The 19,087-nt window shown below is 33.7% G+C and overlaps 1 protein-coding gene and 1 pseudogene across 6 annotated transcripts in view; both read right to left on the bottom strand.

Moving 5' to 3' along the window:
- Nucleotides 1-19,087, bottom strand: part of ANTXR2 (ANTXR cell adhesion molecule 2) — a 153,419-nt gene that overhangs the window by 122,399 nt on the left and 11,933 nt on the right. For all 6 annotated transcript variants that reach the window (XM_063610338.1, XM_055297211.2, XM_063610337.1 and 3 more), the window contains exons 4-7: nt 13,173-13,254; nt 12,602-12,709; nt 12,386-12,454; nt 11,500-11,580 (exon numbers count right to left, since the gene is read on the bottom strand). In XM_063610338.1, coding sequence (XP_063466408.1) covers nt 11,500-11,580; nt 12,386-12,454; nt 12,602-12,709; nt 13,173-13,254 — 340 coding nt within the window. The remainder of the gene's footprint in view (nt 1-11,499; nt 11,581-12,385; nt 12,455-12,601; nt 12,710-13,172; nt 13,255-19,087) is intronic.
- LOC129492460 (uncharacterized) lies at nt 14,231-14,355 on the bottom strand (annotated as a pseudogene).

Here is a 19,087-nt window from a genome sequence, read left to right as displayed (position 1 = left end):
AGTAGCATGAGGGAAAATCTAAAATGGGATCCCAACGTTGCAAAAACAGGTCTACCTATCAGGCCAATTTCTCTGTTGTTCCTTTTCTTAGTTTCTTTCCCTCTTATATTTGTGAATTACAGGGTCTCCAAAACCTTTTTAACCTATGGTTGTTCTCAGAGGGCACAGAATAGGCAGAAGATAAAGGTATGAACTTCCAGGAGGAATCCGTCTAGGCAAAATAGCTATTGGTATACACAATACTATCTGTAAGACTTGTGCTGATAGTCTGCTAAAAATATACAATAGAAAAGTGTTAACTAGCATGGGGGAGAGAGGGGAGTGGAGGATGAAAAATTACTTAGTGGGTACAATGTATCTTATTCCATTCTAAAAGCTCTGACTTCATTCTGAAGCAGAATATTCATGTAACAAAATTACACTTGTACCCCCAAAATTTATACAAATACAGAATTTTAAAAAAATATTGAGTTCTAAATTCTGATATTTTGTATAAAATGTCTGCATTCCAACCTATTGTACCAGTGAATTAAATGCCTAAAGATAGTTTTAAATATTTGATCTCTGCAATAACAGTCACTATCCTTTCTCACTGAAACCTTCTCTCCTACTTAAGATGTGTCTTGAATGTCTCCTTCAAAATGTGTGGTAAAAAGTCTGTCATGTATTAACATGAGAAATTCAAAACCCAAGTATTTTTCCCTTTGCTAAGTTTTTGGGATAAAACTGCTGATAGAATAATAACATTAACCCCTTATAAATTATAAGGACATTTTCTGTTGCTTCTAACTGATAGTATAAAATTTTGATGCATTATTTGTACAATTCAGATAAGCAAAGTACTCTGAATAGTTCAGGGAACACTGCTAACTAATTTCATGGAATTTTTCTGTTTGGCAAGGGAGAAGTGTAGGATAAGATAAAAGCTGTTTATGTATCCCTCTGGGTTTGTTTTCAGTTAGCAGCAAGTCCAGATCCAGCCATAAGAGTCAGCTGTGACTGTCCCGCCTGCTGGCCTCCTTGAGATTATAGATGTTTGGCAGGAGATGAAAGTAGATTCTACTGTTGTCTCTTCTCTGAAGCCCAACTTGAATGAAGCATCAGAACAGTGTTTAAGCCTGGACACTCTAGGAATGTCCCAAATTAATTTGCATCGAGTCTATATCTAGTATAATATGGTCAGGTTGCATGGGTTCACCAAAGGCCAAATCTCCTTTCTACATGACAAGAGGCAGAAATTCACTCTAGAATCAGAATTGGCAAGGTTTGCTGGGGGTTGAGAACCAACACGAAGTCAGAGGAACAAATACTCCAAGAATCCAACTGGCTACAAAGAAGTTTCTTATCTTGCTTGTCTATATGGTTACAATCAAGTTTTTATAACTATTGAATAATAACTGATGGTAAAGACAAATTGCTGGTATTGTCAAGGAAACATCCATAGCAAAAAAACCAGGAATCATCAGAAGACATGAGTTTTGTGAGAACCTTAACTTAATTTCTTCTTTCTTAGAGATTTCATGATACATGTGGAATCATACTTTGATTGAGATCTTGTAAGTTCCTGAATATGTTTACATAAAAGATACATGCTATAATAACAAATGTAAGACACATAAGAAGTAATAAAAGCAATATCATGGCCTGAAAAACATATACAATGGATATAGTTACGGCCTTTTCTTCTGGTGTTTAAAATAATATGGGATTTGTGGAGAGTTGTAGTTGGTGTCGATCCAAGATAATAATTTATCATGCAATAAATTAAGATGGGGAGATAAAATCAAAATATTATTTAGGACCTATGTTGTCTTTGAAGTTTATGCTGAATTTGAGAGAAACATCTATGAGCTAGACCTTAGGACTTGAAGAGCAACCATCCAGCTTGACCAAAACAAAAACACTTCCTACAATTAATATAAGCCTAGATATATCTTAAAATCCATATTTTTTTTCTAATTTCTAAGTGGCAACAGGAAGGATATTATATCTGGAAAATAGAACGCAGCCCATTCCAGAAGAATGAAATAAAAACTTTTAAAATGAATAATACCACATATTCAAAATTCAATCTAATACAAAAAGTATATAGCACAATATCTTATGAATAGCAGCTGCTCAATGAATGTTTATTCTATTTAATTAAAAAGTAAATGCAAAACTTTTTAATAAGAAGCATGGCCATTATGACTATAAGATAAAAAACGGAGCACATAATACTAAGAGTAATGCATGTAAAAAGATACAGAGCTTACTGAGAAGCTATTTGAATTAATCAAATCACATTTTCAGTTATGCATAGTGAAAAAATTATTTGGATAAATTCAAATTTTGGTAATTAATAGTACCTATAAGGCATATTGGACCAGATGCAAAACTAAACAAAAACAAAAACAACCTGAAGAGAAACAAACTTAAGATATGTGTTATCTTTTTTTTAAAGTCTTATTTTAGGTAGAATATATAAGAAGAGAAAAGGGGTATTAAATCCCATTAAATGGTTTCCTCTGTAATAACATTTTTTGGGATCAACTCTAAATAATAAGGCTTTTTCCTCCCCAAAATAGATTATTTCTTTATATATACATTCACATATGCTACCTAAAGTACTCCAAAATTTTTACAAATCTATTAAAAATTCTAAATATTCATCTCAGCAATAATTTTTTGACACTGATTTTGGATCTATAACATCACTGGCAACCGATCATCACAAATAATTTACAAGTGCTCTAGGTGTGTCCTTAACAGATGGAAACTGCCAATTTCCATGACCTACAGCATGTCAGAAAATGTTGGTAAGGGTAATAAAGTCTAAAAAAGCAAGTTTTTTTTTCTTGACTCATTGAGCAGCATTAAACACTAAAGGATTCATCCCCAATACAAAAAGATTTCAAGTTTAAATCAGGAAAAAATATATGAAAAGTATTAGTTTTAAAGGTACTAACAAAATGAAGCTTTAGTAATTAGACATCCAACTGCATAAGCAGCAAAAACAACTGGAAAGGTGTTTCTCATCCTCTTGTCTTGTTTCCTTTTTACCTTTTAATATTCAGATGTGTGATTTTTATTTTTTCTGTGGCTTCCAAACATCCCAGCCAAATATATTTTTCTCTAAAGGGTAATACTTCAACTAAGAGCAATTGTTATTTTATAATCACATGTTTTGGTTGAGTTCATTCCTTAAAAATGCTTAGAGCTTCAAAATATCAGTTGCTCAATACAGCACACACCACTCTGACCAGTTTCTAAATATGGATTCTCTTCTGCCTTGCAAGTAAGCAAGCAATAAAAGCACACATGACACATTTCTAAACAAACTTTTACCCTAAGACATCTGTGGAAGAAGGTAAATCATAATCATTGTCTTTTAGTCTTCTGAGCTCCAAACAAAACAGATGGATAGTTCTGATTACATTGTTGATGAACATACTCCCATATAATAAATCTTTTTTAAAAATTTAGTTTCTTCCACATCTCACAATTCTGATATTTAAAATAAATCATATTAGCAGTCTTGCTGTTTCATTACAATATAGAAAAAATTCCAAAAATGGATGGTTTGTGATTGGAAACAAATTTATCTGCCTCTACTTTTTGGTTTTGTTGTTGTTGTTGTCTTTGGTCACCACAAACTCAAAATAATCATTTAATGCCAGCTTAGAAAATAAATAAGCTTCCTATAAAAACTGCCTTGAACTTATGAGATAAAATAATAATAAATAGACTATTTCAGAATTTAAAGAAATTTGTTCCTGGCATAATTTTCACTCTGATGCAAACATTTTATATTAGCCCTATTTGCCCACTTTCTTGTTTTACTAAGACATGAAGTATACCTGCCATGCAGTCTAAGTCTGTATTTATTCCATTTGATTTTTTAGAAATCCAAGATGGCTAATGAAATGTTTCCCTATGCAACAATAATAGAAAAAATATTTTATTAATTCTTCTATTAATTTTCCAAACACACATCCTAAAAATTGTAAGCTCTGAAGAGTCTGGGGACCATATCCATTTTGGTAACACAAAACACAGAAAAGTGTCTTGAACACAGCCCAGTACCCAACAAATGCTTCTGAATAAACTGAGAATTATCATATTTGGGGAAAATGAAGTATAATTGAGAAATTGTACATTTTCCCTCATAATGTAAACCAAATGGTACATTTGGTCACAAATATTAACCATTTTCTCCACCTTTTCAATTTCCTTCCACTCAATTAAATCTGCTTTTAAGAGCAGGTAAAGCTCTACAGGACATCTCCTTTTACAGTCCGACAGGTTAATGTTAAGAAATTAAAATTTGGAATTTAATTTTATCTGTGTAGCCAAATGTCATCAGTTTAGTTTAGTTTTCTCACAAACTATCACAAAGCTGTACTTATTTATTCAAAGTGGATTTGATTTTCTTAAACTGCAGTCCCAACCAAATTTTTTTTTTAAAAAAAGAAAAGAATAATATTATTAGGGAATATTTTCACGCAAATACAAATATAGCTTTGGACAGTAGAGGCCAAAATAAGATCAATTAATAAAATGAATAATCTAAAGGAAACTTTCTATGTTTATTATCAAGTGTGATTTCGGAGGAATGGGGTGTCTTCTTAGAATATATGTCAAAATATTTTAAATGTATTTGAATATAGTGAGCTGTCATCACTACTGATTTTTTCATTCCTACCCTGGACACTTTTGCACCCTTACACTTCTATGAATAGTGCCCCTTTCTATTTGGGAAACTCTTTTCCACTCCATGTGGTCCTAGTGAGGCTGTGAATCATAGTACCTTCTTCTCCCTCTCTCCCTTGCCCCCAACAGAATTGGTACAGGAATGAGCTCATGACTCAACCGAATCAATGAGAGTTCTCATCTGGGACCCTATGTACTGATGCAGAGACAACACCCCTCACTTTCCAATGTACTTGCTGAAGACCATGTAAGCCTCCTTTTGCAATTACGGTTCACCACCATTCATCTAAAGAAGGAATGAGGCGAATAGAAACATAGGCAAAACTTACTGAGAGAGAAGACCCTAACAACATGATCGATTCCCTGGATCCAGCTGTACCTGAGGTAATTTCCCTCTCTGGACCACCTAGTTACAGGCCAGTAACATTCTATTTTTCTTTTCCTTAAACTAGTATTAACTGAGTTCTTCTCATGTGAAATCAAAAGAGTCTTAATACAGTGAAACATAAATATGAGGATGAAATCAAATTTATATGAAATCAGGGGTTAAGTATCTAATGTTCAAATATGCCATAACTACATTAGAAAAATATAAAAACATTTTTAAGAACTTGCATAGATTTTTATTCATTCATTTTATTTATTTATCTAATGCACATGGAATCAGAGGTTAATTTTTAATGCTCCAATATACCATAATTATATTATAAAAATATAAGAATATTTTTAAAAACTTGCATAGATTTATTTATTTATAATTCAGAAATATGAATTAAGCAATGACTACTTACCCAACACTATATTAAGCATTAGTTAAAAAAAAAAAAAACCAGGAGTTGGGGCAATAGAGTTTCAACCTTCATACCATTAATGTGAAAGTTATTATAATGAAATACCTCATCTACATTCAGCGCTAATGATCCTTGGACAAAGAGAAGCCTAGAATAATCTGATATACAGTTATTCTTACATTATAGCCAGCACTTTTTAACAGGAGTCCTGAAAATTGGTTTCCAGTTTCCAGTAAGTCCTACCACTTTTGTTTTTCCTATGAATGTATCTTTATAGTTGCTCAGACTTCAAGTTTTTCATCAAACCGTAATTTTACAAATAGAAGTTTTCACAACTAAGTGGTCAACATTCATAGCAGAGTGTGCTAAAATCACTTAAGCTAAGGTATTATCAGAGTGTTTATTAGGTACCCTCTTCTATGAAAATGATTTGCCTTAAGAGAAAATGTGTTTGAAATGTCTTCTCATTCCATTAAAATATAGTGTTAGACAATATAAAATATAGTGTCAGACACTTTTCTTCTTAGATATTTTTCTAAGAACAAACAACAACAGACATTACTGAGAAAAAAATTTCACTCCAAAAGTGAAATGAAACTTATATCTCCAGCACTATGAATGTAGGGACTTTTCGAAATTTCACTTTTCCCTTTAGAAACTATCTAATTCAGGTTTATTTAAATGTCCTAAATGTATGGATGATTGTTCCCTCTCTATTTATGCTTGTATACTTTCCCATTAAAGACTTAGAAACTCTGGCATTAACTACCATCACCTAGGATGTAGTGTTCTCAATTCTTTTGGACCAGGGTTATTTATAAAACATGCTTCACAACTGATTTATCTCTTTCTGCTTAATACTTTCTGAGGTATTCTTACAAAAAAAAAATGTGGGAATAATTCCAAATAGTGAAATATCCCATGGTCCTGTTCTTACACAAGGAAGGGCACAGAACATTTTGATTTTTATTCTTTCCATATTATTCACCAATCTGTGGTTTTCTTTTATTTTTAATGTTTTCTTCTATAGTCTGCATTATGAAACATTGAACTAGAACCCACAGGGTACTCACATCTCAGTCTGACCTTTAGTAATTCAAATAAAATTTCATTTTCAAATATAAGTCATGCAATCACCTTCCCAAGAACACAAAAATAATTTAACATTCCAAGGATTTAAAGATAATCTGAAGTGGAAAGTAAAAAAAGAGAACATATATATGTGCTTGTGTCTGTGGACAACGGGAGGGGAGAAAGAAAATGAGGAAGCATAATGACACTAGGGTTTTCTAGCCTTTCCATTCCACCTGGCCTCTAACTCTCTAAAGGATATCCTCCACTGGGCTTTTGTTCTCAAGCTCAAATCAACTTCTCCCTCGGCCCCATGCCTTCTTCCATTTTGTACAATAACCCTCTTGTCCCCTCTGTAAAAACAGTTTGCACTCTATTCTTAGTCATTCATCTTAGTCAGGGACAGAATGCCCAAGTTACTTTTGACTCCTCTCTCTGTCTCTTGAACCCTATAGCCAGTGAGCTCTCAAGTTCTACTAATATTTTAATGCTTCCCAAATTTAACGTTTTACTTCCAGTTTCATTGCCCATCCTAATAGTAACAATAACTAACATTTGACAGCTAATATTTGCCATGTCCCTCGGAGCCCAGCTCAACAAAAGTCAAAGATTTTACACCTGGAGGTTTAGCCCCTGTTCCTGACATGATGCTTGCCAGAATAAAGAGGTTATTAGGTGCTTCCCTCATGATCCTTGACCTAGTTTCATTGAGAAAGACAGAATCCCAGTGCCAAGAATAATCCCTAAGGAATTATGATGATCCATTGTTTCTTTCAAAACTACTGAGTTTCTTCTCTGAATTTCTAATTAGTACTATAAGTCCCACCACAGGAATTGTGTCTCTCCTCTGAATGTGGGGTCCAGAAATTCTACATAGCTTTTGTCGTGGGAATACTGAATTTTGTTTCCAAGCTGTTGGCTAGGTCCTGATCTTACGGCTTGAGGATTTAATACCAGACCACATCCAAATGCTTGACTTTGTGTGCTACACTATCTAAAAATCCTTGTTGTCATGACTCACATGCTAAATTTGATCCTCTTACATGTCGGTGCCATGTCCTTTTGTACCTAAGACCTTGTTTAAGTAGATTGGGGGTCATCTCTCTCAGTGGACTGCCCTACAGAAGGATCAGGAGCCCCATCATTAGCCCTGGATTAGTTTCCTGCCATGCCTAGCTTTCTACCAAATGTTTTAAAGCCAAGCCCTTCTGACTTAGGTCATTCTCAATTGTTATCTCATTTAATTTAAAAAATAAAACAATAAAATGGAAATCACTATTCCCATCTGACTGAGGGTTTTAAAACTCAGAGAGATTACATTGCAGGACATACCCCAGGTCACCTGGCAAGACAGAGTTGGAATTCACACCCAGGTTTTCCTATTCCCGACTGCATTTTGTCTCCACTATGCTGGGCTTCCTTTCACCGTGTCTCACAAGGATGACAGCAAAATACTTATAACACATCATCATCTTCCAAATCATCTTGTACATTATTATAAGAGTACTCTTCCTAAACCTGCATGGCCATTATATAAATCCCATGCTCTAAATTAATATTCCATAATTTCCTACTTATTTATGAAATATGAGCCAATTCTCAAAACAGGTATGTGAAAGTCTCCATAATCTGAATCCAGGCTACCCGTCAATGTTTATCCCCCATACCTTCCATGATCCTAGCCAAATCACACTCCAGCCTACACCTCAGCCACTCAGCCCAGATAGTTCTTGAAGTTCTGTGCTCTTTGTTTCTGATTAAATCTATCCCAATTGTCAGACTCCAGTTCAAATTTCACAATGAAAGGCCTCCCATAACTTCACATAACTAAACCTCTCCTGTCTTTATGTCACCTTACACTAGAGTCACATTGGCATTTAACACCAATTGCGTTATAAGATTATTTCTTATCCCCTAAGGTGACTCACTGAAATTTTCCTCCTCTAAATGTCCACAAGGCTTTGTAAAACTTTCAGGGGACTACCATACTCCAAACCTCAAATAATCATTAATTTCAAGCCCCTTTAGAGAGAATATGTCTTATTCAAGTTTATATCCTTCTTCTAATCATAACACAATGCCTTAAGAATAGTAAGGGCTCAGTAAATGAACTAATGAAAGAATGAGCTCATTGAGGGAAAAAAAGGAGAAAAAGAAGAAATGTTTCCTTCCAGTACATACTTGAGATAATGAATTATAAACCTTCATATGCAACTAGCTAAGATTGGAAATTACATCAATATTCCCCAAAACTGTTACATACCATTTTTGCCTGGATAGAAATCTAAAAATACTAAAACAATGCATTTTCCCCAAAATTAAAATAGAATGTTTAAATGATTTTCTGGATCACGTACATTTTAGAGAAGGCATTAAAATTTTAACATGCAGGATGTTCATAGCAAAGGCCTTTTTCAGCCCCTTGATTTTTGAGTTGTAAAAGCAGAGCTACTACAGTGTTTCTTCTTTTTTTTTAACTACCATGAAGAAAGGCTCCAAAATAAAACTTTCTTAATCTTTGCTATTAAGGAATTAATTCTAGACAAATGATATCTTAACAACATATGATATCTTACACATTAAGGGGACCAGACCATCTTGGTCATTGGATTTTAGAGGGGAGAGAGAACAAACAAAACAATAAAAACCATGTTGTCAACTTTTTTCAAGGATTAACTTCATAAAAATTAATGCAGTGACAATGAGGCCAGATGTATTTAAAAAACAACGAGAAGGAAAAAAAATTATTTATCAATTTAGCAAATATTCTGCCTTCATAGTGCCACATATCTGAAAGACTTAAAATTTTTTATTTCTTCTATTGGCTTAGCTTTATGTAAATACATTCCACAGTACAATTTCACCCATTAGTCTGATAAATCATAAAGAATATAGTCTCTTCTATCTCTCCTAATCATGGAACAGAAACACTATATTTGTTTTAAAGATCTAATATATATTATTTAAAATCAGATGGTACTATGCAATTATAAAGTCCATTCAAATTTAAGGCAAAATTATAGGTTTTGTATACTATGAGGGATGGAGCAATCTTTGCCCTTGAAAATACATGAAAGTTTACATTGCCTTTAATTTCTACAAAGTGGGCAAAAATCTCAAACTATCAATCACATTGATAAAAATCTCAACCATTAATCAAACCAGGTTTGGTTGTAATGGCTCCTTCTTTCTACCTGCCAACTCTGCCAGATACTATGGTGTATCCCCAAAAGGTGACTTTCCTAAGAATAATTTACTCTTCCCTTTGTGAGCACATAGCTGAAATTTAACTGTATTGACATGAAAACTATACCCATGATCTCCCTCCAAACACTCAAGAGATTTTGTTGGCAAATTGTGGCTAAATGCAAATTTTCCTAATTTCATGCTAAATCTTTCAACATAAGTTAAAGTTCATCAAGAACTTTAGGCAAGAAAGGCCATACTTAGAAATTACATTCTAGAGGTTCCCTAATAAAAATAGAAAAACTAAATGTATCAAACAAACATAATAAAACAATGATAACGATGTCATCTGGAACTCAGCTATTAATACCTTGAAGGGGAAATCTGTAGCTATTACCCATAAAAATAGAGTTTTGGAAACCTAATCCATCATCTGGGTAATTCTGAGCTAAACCTTTTAGATATTAAAAAAATCCAAAGGAATAGCCCAGAGAGGTCCTCTCTCCTTCCCAGTATAATTATAAAAATCACTACAAATGCCAGAGCAAAATAAAATTCTATTTAAAATACAATCCACTGATTTGTTTATTTAGAGGGTCAAATTATCCTCCTTTTTACATTGTCAGTACTGTATCCTGTATTTTAAATCTTAAATCACAGTTGTATCAGTTTTATTTATCCTGAATCCAGCTATAAAATTATTTACTATTTTTACACTGCAATTTTTCCCTAAAACCTTAACGCAACAATATATGTAAACTACGAAAATAATTGAATCTCTGTTCCATTCTGCACTTACATTTGGTTTGTCCACTAGACGTACTGATAAGTGATGGAACCAAATTATGTTTTCTCTGAAAAGCTCCATTAATTTTTTTAAAGGCCTACATGCTACTAAAAACAAATACAATAAATCTCACTTTGTGTTTCTAAAAAACATGATCTTTAAAGAGAAATTTAAAATCCCAGAACCAAATGTTAGAAGAAACTGGTATTTTTTCCCCTAAAGATTTTTTTTCAATGCTTTGGCTTACAGAATATATATTATTCACTTCCGTTTTAGGATGGTGTTTACCAAAATATCATAAATACTTAATAGCAACTGTTCCTAGTGCTTGTAGCAAAAGGCAGTAAAATGAAACATAAACCTCAGCTATGAAAGCCCAGGAGTTTTGCTTTGCATTTCATCACTCTCCTTCCCCAAACCCTGTTTAGGATAGCCCAGATTCTACTGATCACCAGAGACAGCACAACTGAATTCCAAACAGAAATATTATGTGCTCTAGTGAAACTATTAATCATTTAAATGGAAAGAACAACAAATGCAGTCAAATAGCCACTAGTTCAAGTTGCCTGACTGATACAGTTAAAACAGATATTATATTTGGAGAAGGGAGTAATCACATATTTCAATCCAAATTTTTATTTTAAATTTCTCCTATGAAACCTATAAAACTTTCAGGATATCAAGACAGTTAACTCCATAATCAAAGGGTGAAAGTGTCTGAGACTTAAAATCTTAAACTTGAAACCACAAACCCAGTCTCACAGAGCCCAACACGCAGGAATTAATACCAAATGTCAGTTACAAACAAAATGCACATCTTTAGAATTACACTGCTTCAATACCGAACAAATCTCTTCCTTAATCTCTTTCCTCTAGATAATGACCACCTGCACTAGATATTAAGATTACTTCTTATAGTTTAAAAAAATATACAAAATTATGAGCCCTTCCTGCCCCCAGAGAAATACTCACAGAATTAATTATTCCCTTAAGAGCCTGAAATCCACCTTTGACAGGGAAAACTTGCTCCTTGGAATCAGCAATTCTTTCAAGCTTTAGAAAGAAGAGGAAGACTTAATTAAGGAGTGGCTGACACATACAACAATTTATAAACTTCACTACATTTCAGTTATGTTCATCTGAAAAATTACTCCACAGGATTAATTTACCAGTATGATCTGTGTTCAAGGTCAGGAATTAAAGGTGATGATACTAGTGTTACTCTAAATGTATTACCACAAAATGAATTGAGATCAGTCAGAGTACCTTTAAGTTGGCCCCAAGTGCAATTTCAAAACAGTGCAGAACTCTAATAGCTATCAACAGCATAAGACTCAGGAGTCTAAGCCATGCTTAAGCAAAAATTTAAACGTAAAATAACTTCATGAGTGAAACATTTTCAAATATATAAAACCTCAAATCTCATGAAAAAAATGGTCTTATAAGAAAAATGATCAGACTTCCATTAGATGGACTTCTGAAATTCCTGCATACCTGAGAGTCAAATTCTAAATAAAACAGGAATTCTAACATTATAATAATATGACTACATATTATATATATAATAACATTTTGTCAGTTAAGTTAAAGAGAAATATGTGTATCATTTCAAGCCAAATGTTTACCTTATATTAGTTTACCAAACCAAACAATTGAGAGATTTAAAGTTTCATTTTCAGTAACAAAACCTATTAAAATTCTTACATTATTAAGTTAGAACTCAAAACCTACAGCCATTTCTATAAAAAATCTTTAACAATCAACCAGTGTCACAATGTCATCAGTGAAAAGAATTTGTTAAACTATCCTTGACAATTATGTGGTTTAGATTAAAGTTTGCAGATCTCTTGTAACTTACCTGAGCTTGTTCAAAATCAAGGACACCAACACAATAAACACTAGCCCCAAGTGACCTGGATATCTTTGCCTATGGAGAATGAGGAGGGAAAGAGAGAGAAAAAAAGAGAGAGAGGGGAGAGGGAGAAAGTGAATTATTCAAATATCAAGCTATACATTCCGAGACACACAGCAATGTACAGTGGGGTGTAGAGAATAGTCTCAGTTCAATACTCACCTCTTTCTCTGCATATGATGGCACCAGACCGTCCAACTTGCCATCTGTCAGAGCAATTATGATACTGGAGGTTTTCAAGCCTCCTGCTTTCTGAATTTGTTCATTCGCCTGAAAATGAAGAATAATTATCCAACTCACAATTTAATTTTAACTTTTAACCAGCATGTTCCATCAAGCTGAATTTGTAAGTCTGACAAAATCAAAATATTACTGGCTAGCTTTTAAAACAGGGTAATTTGTGTTAACTATTTTATTTGAAATATGCATATATTCACATTATGGAGTAGTTACTATTGGGTTTAAATTATATAGATTTTTAGCTGTGGCTGCTTAATCTTAATATAACCACAAGGAAATGGAAAATTCCTTAAAAGGCAAAAGCCATCTTAACTTTTCTCATCACCATAGTAAATAATTTTTTCTACTTGTCTCATCTCTAGAACAACTAAAAGCACTTAAAAAACTTTAAGATAAATATGTAATGAGGTTACTGAGCTTTGCTAGAGGGTTATATTTCACCACAGAATAAGAAAGCATTCTCTTCTGTATTTACAAATGTAAAAGAACTTACTAGCTTTAGTCCTTCATGGATATATGTCTCTCCTACTGGACTAACATGTTTTAAATCCTCCAGGCCTTTACTGATTTTGCCTCTGAAAATAATATTAAACAAAAGAAAAAATGAGCAAAGAGCAAAGATAACAATAAACACTTCTTAAAAAACATGGCATTATTGTAACTAAGCTTTCTTCAGTAGGAAGTAGAGGAAAGAACACGGGCTTTGAAGGCAGATAACTTCATATACTTTTTGTCATTTTAGTAAGTATTTAATAACTTCTGTATTTTAACTACCAAAAATAGACATTGATGTGCTAACAATGTCTTGAAAAATCTTAGCATATTCTAGGCCTTCTGAGCTGAGAACGGATATCTTCAATCACTCTTGTTTTCCTAAAAGGAGTAAAATATACCTTCCCTCATCCACAAAAATATAAGAATTGAGTAGCTCATCTTCAATGACAAAGCATTTCTGAAACACTCACTCCATCTCCCTAAAAGTGGGAAATTTTACTTGTTATCTGCGAATTGCTAAAGCACATTATTTAGCCCTTATTTACAGAAATTAACATTTTTTCTTACTGTCTCCCAGAGTCGTAAGTCTCATGATGTATTCACTTTTGTGATACTTTCTCACCCATCCAGACATTCCCTTGCACATTCCCTTGAACATAGTAGGTCCTTAATACATATTTCATGAATGAATGAAAAAATAGGTGGATGGATAGATAGATGGATAAATGCATGGATAGATGGATGAATTAGAAGGTAATGAATCCTTGGAAGAGACACTATGAATGAAAGCAATTAAAAACTATAAAATAATTTCTTTCGTCATGACTAATTCACTATCCCAAATTCCAACTGAATTTGTCTAAATGGGGCATGACTACAATATTATTAAGAGCTATTTTATGTGTATGAGTTAAGGGAAGACCCAACTTTTAGAGTTTTTAAAATATAGATTTGAAACCTCTCAAAAATAAATAAAACCAATTATCTTAAAAGATAAGTAAAATAATGTGGCAAAATTATCCAAATTAAATTCAAAACTTGTTTTATAATAAATTTAAAAGATCAGAAGATATCTTAAGATATTGTTTTCAGACTTTTTCAATAGAAGCAAAAAAAATGCCTTTTTAAACTGGTGAGAATGGATACTACACTTGATCTTAGCCAAAAGGCTGAGAAGTGATAAGAAGTGCCTTTTTAAATGTAAAATTCTGGAAATGATAAACTGAATTAGAAAATTTTAAATAACACACGAAGAGTACTCACTCCTACTGAGGATGACAGATGAAGGAGATTAATTGTAAGAAGTATCATCTTAACATCAAGGAACTTACTGGGGCCATACACAACATTTATATAGGTATATGTGTGTATACGTTTATATCACATGTGGTTATAAAATATGTCAAAAATAATTTCAAAACATTTTGTCATGCTGCAATATTGTTTCAAATAATTGAAATAAATAATCCATTCACCAGAGCCTTATACATGTTTTAAAAGTAAACTTCTTGATTGTATTTTTATATCGTAATAAAAAATATTATCAGGCAAGTTTTCCATCTCATAAAGTTTCCAGGTAACCGAAGACAATGTTCAAGGTATGACCCTAATCCTTCTCTTTCCTGGTTCACTCATCTCTATTAACTCTTGCTAATTGTCTTTTTAAATACTTGGTTAAAATCTACCTATTCTGAACCTTTCTTTAAGTTCATTGCACTCTTATTCTGAGTCACCCCAAGCTTTCTAGTCATACTCATATTCATGTTTAACCATGATAAAAAAAAGTTCTCTCCTAAAAACATTCAACTTTCTAATAATTTAACTAATTTAATTTAATTTAAGTATTCACTTTTCAACTACACTGAAAGTTTACATTAGGCTATTACCATGTCTTTTATTTACGCTATATTCCCCTGCTCTGTAGTTATTATAATATCATTTGCAAAGTAAGTGTTCAATAAATTTTTCATTATATCATAAAAAAATTATAATTCCAAGGATGATAGCATAAGTTATGTAATTCATAAGCTTGTTGTATCTAAAATATTTATGTTTGATAGCTACAGAAACAACTTGAAACTGATTCTGTCTGAATGCAGATAAAAGTCAAATATTTGGTGCTTCTCAGAAATGAGTGGCACTGTGTCCTCGAGCATTAATGTTTGCTGCCAACAAGTGAAATGCAAGTTTACACAAATAGATTTTGCATAAGACAGCCTTCTCCATTCAGTTCAAATCAGCTCACCACTGCTGCTGAGGCCCAGACAACGCTAGCACAAGACTTTAAGCTAAAGGAACTTCCCAAATGTGGATTCAAGGTTTTTTTTTGTACAGTCAGGTATCTGCTAGCTTACTACACTGGAAGAGAGAGAGCCCTTTGTGGTTTTTCTATCCATACCTATACCTGCACCATAAGATTCCAAGCTCCACTTAATCCCATCATTACTTTTGCAGCTGCATGATCCTAAGAGGAAAGTGTTCCTTTTCCATAGCCAAGAAAAACACATGTGAGTCCTGGCCTTATACTCCCTTCAGGGTAACTACCTGAAGTCTGTCAGCCTCTTATCAATCAACAAGGTGTCACTTTAGGGGAAACAAAGGCCAAAACAAGACAGGGCAGACAGATCTCAGACCCTCGAAGAATCCCAATAAATATTAAGTTTTTCAATTGGTAAACAGTTAACGGTGAAAAAGCAAAATAATGTGGTAGTTTAAAAACAGAAATCATTCATCCACACTGTAATGTTTAAAAAAAAAGCCTCTAAATAAAGTGAAAATGACTAAAATTTTAAGAACAAGAAGAAAGAAAGGTTATGTTATAAAGATAAGTTCAGTTCCTCAAATTCAACATCTTAGAAGATCAGCTTCACTGAGTTTGGCTTTCAAGTTATGTCTTCAACTACATGGAAAAGCAATATTGAAACTACTTTGTATTTGTTGTGAAGCAGTTGTCAAGGATGCTGCTGTCATGACACGCATCGTCCCCTATAACATCTCAAAGCAGAAGTTTCTTTGTCACCCCTAAGTAGTTGCTATGTACTTCCTCTTTTCTGCACTTGACAACCATGCAAACTTATTTCTTGCCCTGACTACTGGGGAAGCCCACAGTAAATTTCTTACTCATTCACAAAATTCTGTTAAGTTCCTGTGGTTATCATAGTGTTTTATCCCCCTTTCCAAAATCTTAGCACTCTTCTTTTTATATTTTATTAATTTTCTGCAACACTATTAATTTCTATGCAGCCTCAAATACTTTTTTGAAAGAGACAGGAATTGAACAAACAAAATGTTATATTAAAGCCCTGGTTTTTTTTAATTGAGAATTGGGGGACCAAATTCCATTATCAACTTGAGGGGAAAAGAGAAAGAGAAAGAGGAGGCACACAAACACCATATATATATATATATGGTGTTTTCCTCGCTTTCATTTAGAGGCTTTATACATGTTGGAGACAGAGTTTCACTCTGTCACCCAGGCTAGAGTGCACTGGCACAATCATAGCTCACTGCAACTTCAAACCCCTGGACTCAAGCAACCCTCCCACCTCAGTCTCCCAAGTAGCTGAGACTACAGGCATATACCATTATACCAGGCTACTTTTAAATTTTCTATAGAGATGTGGTCTCACTATACTGCTCAGGCTGGTCTTGAACTCCTGGCCTCAGGCAATCCTCTCATCTTGACCTTCCAAAGTGCTGGAATTACAGACTTCAGCCACTATGCCCGGGCTTGGCTAATTTTTTAATATATGAAATTAGTATTTTCAGCTCTATTTGTATCTCCCTAATTTCTTTGCTGAGAAGGGCAGGGAAGGGAAGAGAGGGGAGGAGAGGAGAGGAGTGAAGAAGGGAAGGGAAAATAGCCACCACAACTGCCATGCACTGTGCCATATCAGTAGTTTTCTCTGAAACACTTTGGATGTGGAAGGTATGCAAGGCATTATAACTAAAATAAAGATAGGCTGAAATCATGGTGTCATAAAATAGTTTGCAGGGAATCCTGAATTGACCAACTAACAATGAAAGCATAATTTTATTTTCAGTATCTCCTACTTTTTCTTTCTACGATGTGTCTGTACAGTACTTGAACTTTCCAATGCACATCATCTTAACTTTCCAGATTTCAAAACTCTTTCAGGATTTCAGTCAATGAGTCTACACTCATCTGTTGAGCATCTGTTATATGCGAACACTGTGATTCTACACAGTGATGTGAGAATTCCTCGCACTCAGTCCAGGGGTCACTCACATAAAGCTCTATATATGCACTGTGGTTCTCCACCCTGGCTGTACACTGGAATCATTTGAGGGGATTTTCAAAAGCTCTTCTGGACTCTATTTGAAGAGATTCTAATTCACATGTTTGTGATGCGTCAGGGTTATCACTGGCCTTTGAAAACTCCCCAGAGTATTCTAATGTGCTGCCAGGATTAAGAAACTCTGATCTAACCTAATTTTAAAACTTTCTTGTGTTATTGGAATGCATTTTGAATTACCTATTTTGCCAGTCATTGCTTCTGTATAAGAGTTTTGGGTAAATAGGACAATCTCTTAAACCATAAATACTTTCTGGAATGGTGTGGATGAAGATGTGCATGAGCTTATAGACAGAACAGAGATTAGTTCCAAGCTCTACCTTGTTTCCTCATTTATAAAATAGGAATACAAATATCTCCCCCAGGGGGCCACTGTAAGGATTCATTACAGTATATTGTTATAAATGTCCTATTTTGTTATTAGTTATGGTTGTTAATCTCTTACTGTACCTAAATTATAAATTAACTTTTATTATAGGTATGTATGCATAGAAAAAAATAGTATATATAGGGTTTGGAACTACCTGTTGTTTCAGGCATCAACTGGGATTCTTGGAACAGATCTCCTTCAGATAAGGGGAGTCTAGCGTACCCCAAAATTAGTGGCATCAGCAAAATCGATTGTTTCTCATGGCACTGTGCATCGAATGAGCAGTTCTCATGCTTCACATGCTGCCAGTTGAGCCACTGGAATGGCTAGAAGCGGAATGCCTTCACAGGGTTAGCAAGTCGGTGCCAGCGCTGATACTGGCTATTACCTAGGAGTTCAGCTAGGACTGTTAACCAGAGTCTCGATTCTCCTCCACATGGCTAGGTTGGGCTTCTTCCTAGCATGGTGGTCTCAGAGTAGTCAAAGTTTTCATATGGCAGATGGTTTCCAAGAAAACGATAGAGGAAACTACCATGCCTTAATAAATCTTAGGCCTAGAACTGAAACTGGCAGTTCCATGTTCATGTCGGCTGCATTCTACTGATTGAAGTAAATAAATCGTAGGCCTAGCCCCAGATTTTAAAAAGTAAAAAGTGTGTGTGTGCGTCTGTGTGTGTGTGTGTGTATTCTATGCTTCACTGGAAGCCACCAAAGAAATAATCTACCACTAAAACAAAAAGCCTCACACACTCATGTTGTCAAATGCCAATTTATATAATTGCAGGAATACTATAGGTATTTATATCATAAGTAAATTATTTTCTTTACTCTCAATAGATTATTAGCCAGAGACTTAATGTGCTTGAAATAAACAGTAATTCCAAAACAAAATGTAGCAATACATAAGGATTTTATGATAATTAGCCAATTACATAGCATCCTGAAATGTTTCTTTTAGGGTAAAATTTAATAGATTGAGTAGAATATGAAACGAAAATGTTCTCAAGATGTTATTTATGACTATATAAAATTATAATGATTTATAATTCACTTAGAATTCACTTAGAATTGTACTTTACCTGAACTATTGCATATGAAGAATTTAGTAAAATATTTAATATATAGTAACTGCTCAGTAAACTTTGATACTTTTATTGTCTCCTTCCATTAATAAACCACAAAATTAACCTGAGTGAGAAAAGTAGAAAAAATAAACTGTATGAAGAG

Source organism: Symphalangus syndactylus, chromosome 10 (assembly GCF_028878055.3).
Source record: "Symphalangus syndactylus isolate Jambi chromosome 10, NHGRI_mSymSyn1-v2.1_pri, whole genome shotgun sequence".
Taxonomy (NCBI): domain Eukaryota; kingdom Metazoa; phylum Chordata; class Mammalia; order Primates; family Hylobatidae; genus Symphalangus; species Symphalangus syndactylus.
This window is presented reverse-complemented; position numbering and strand designations above follow the sequence as displayed.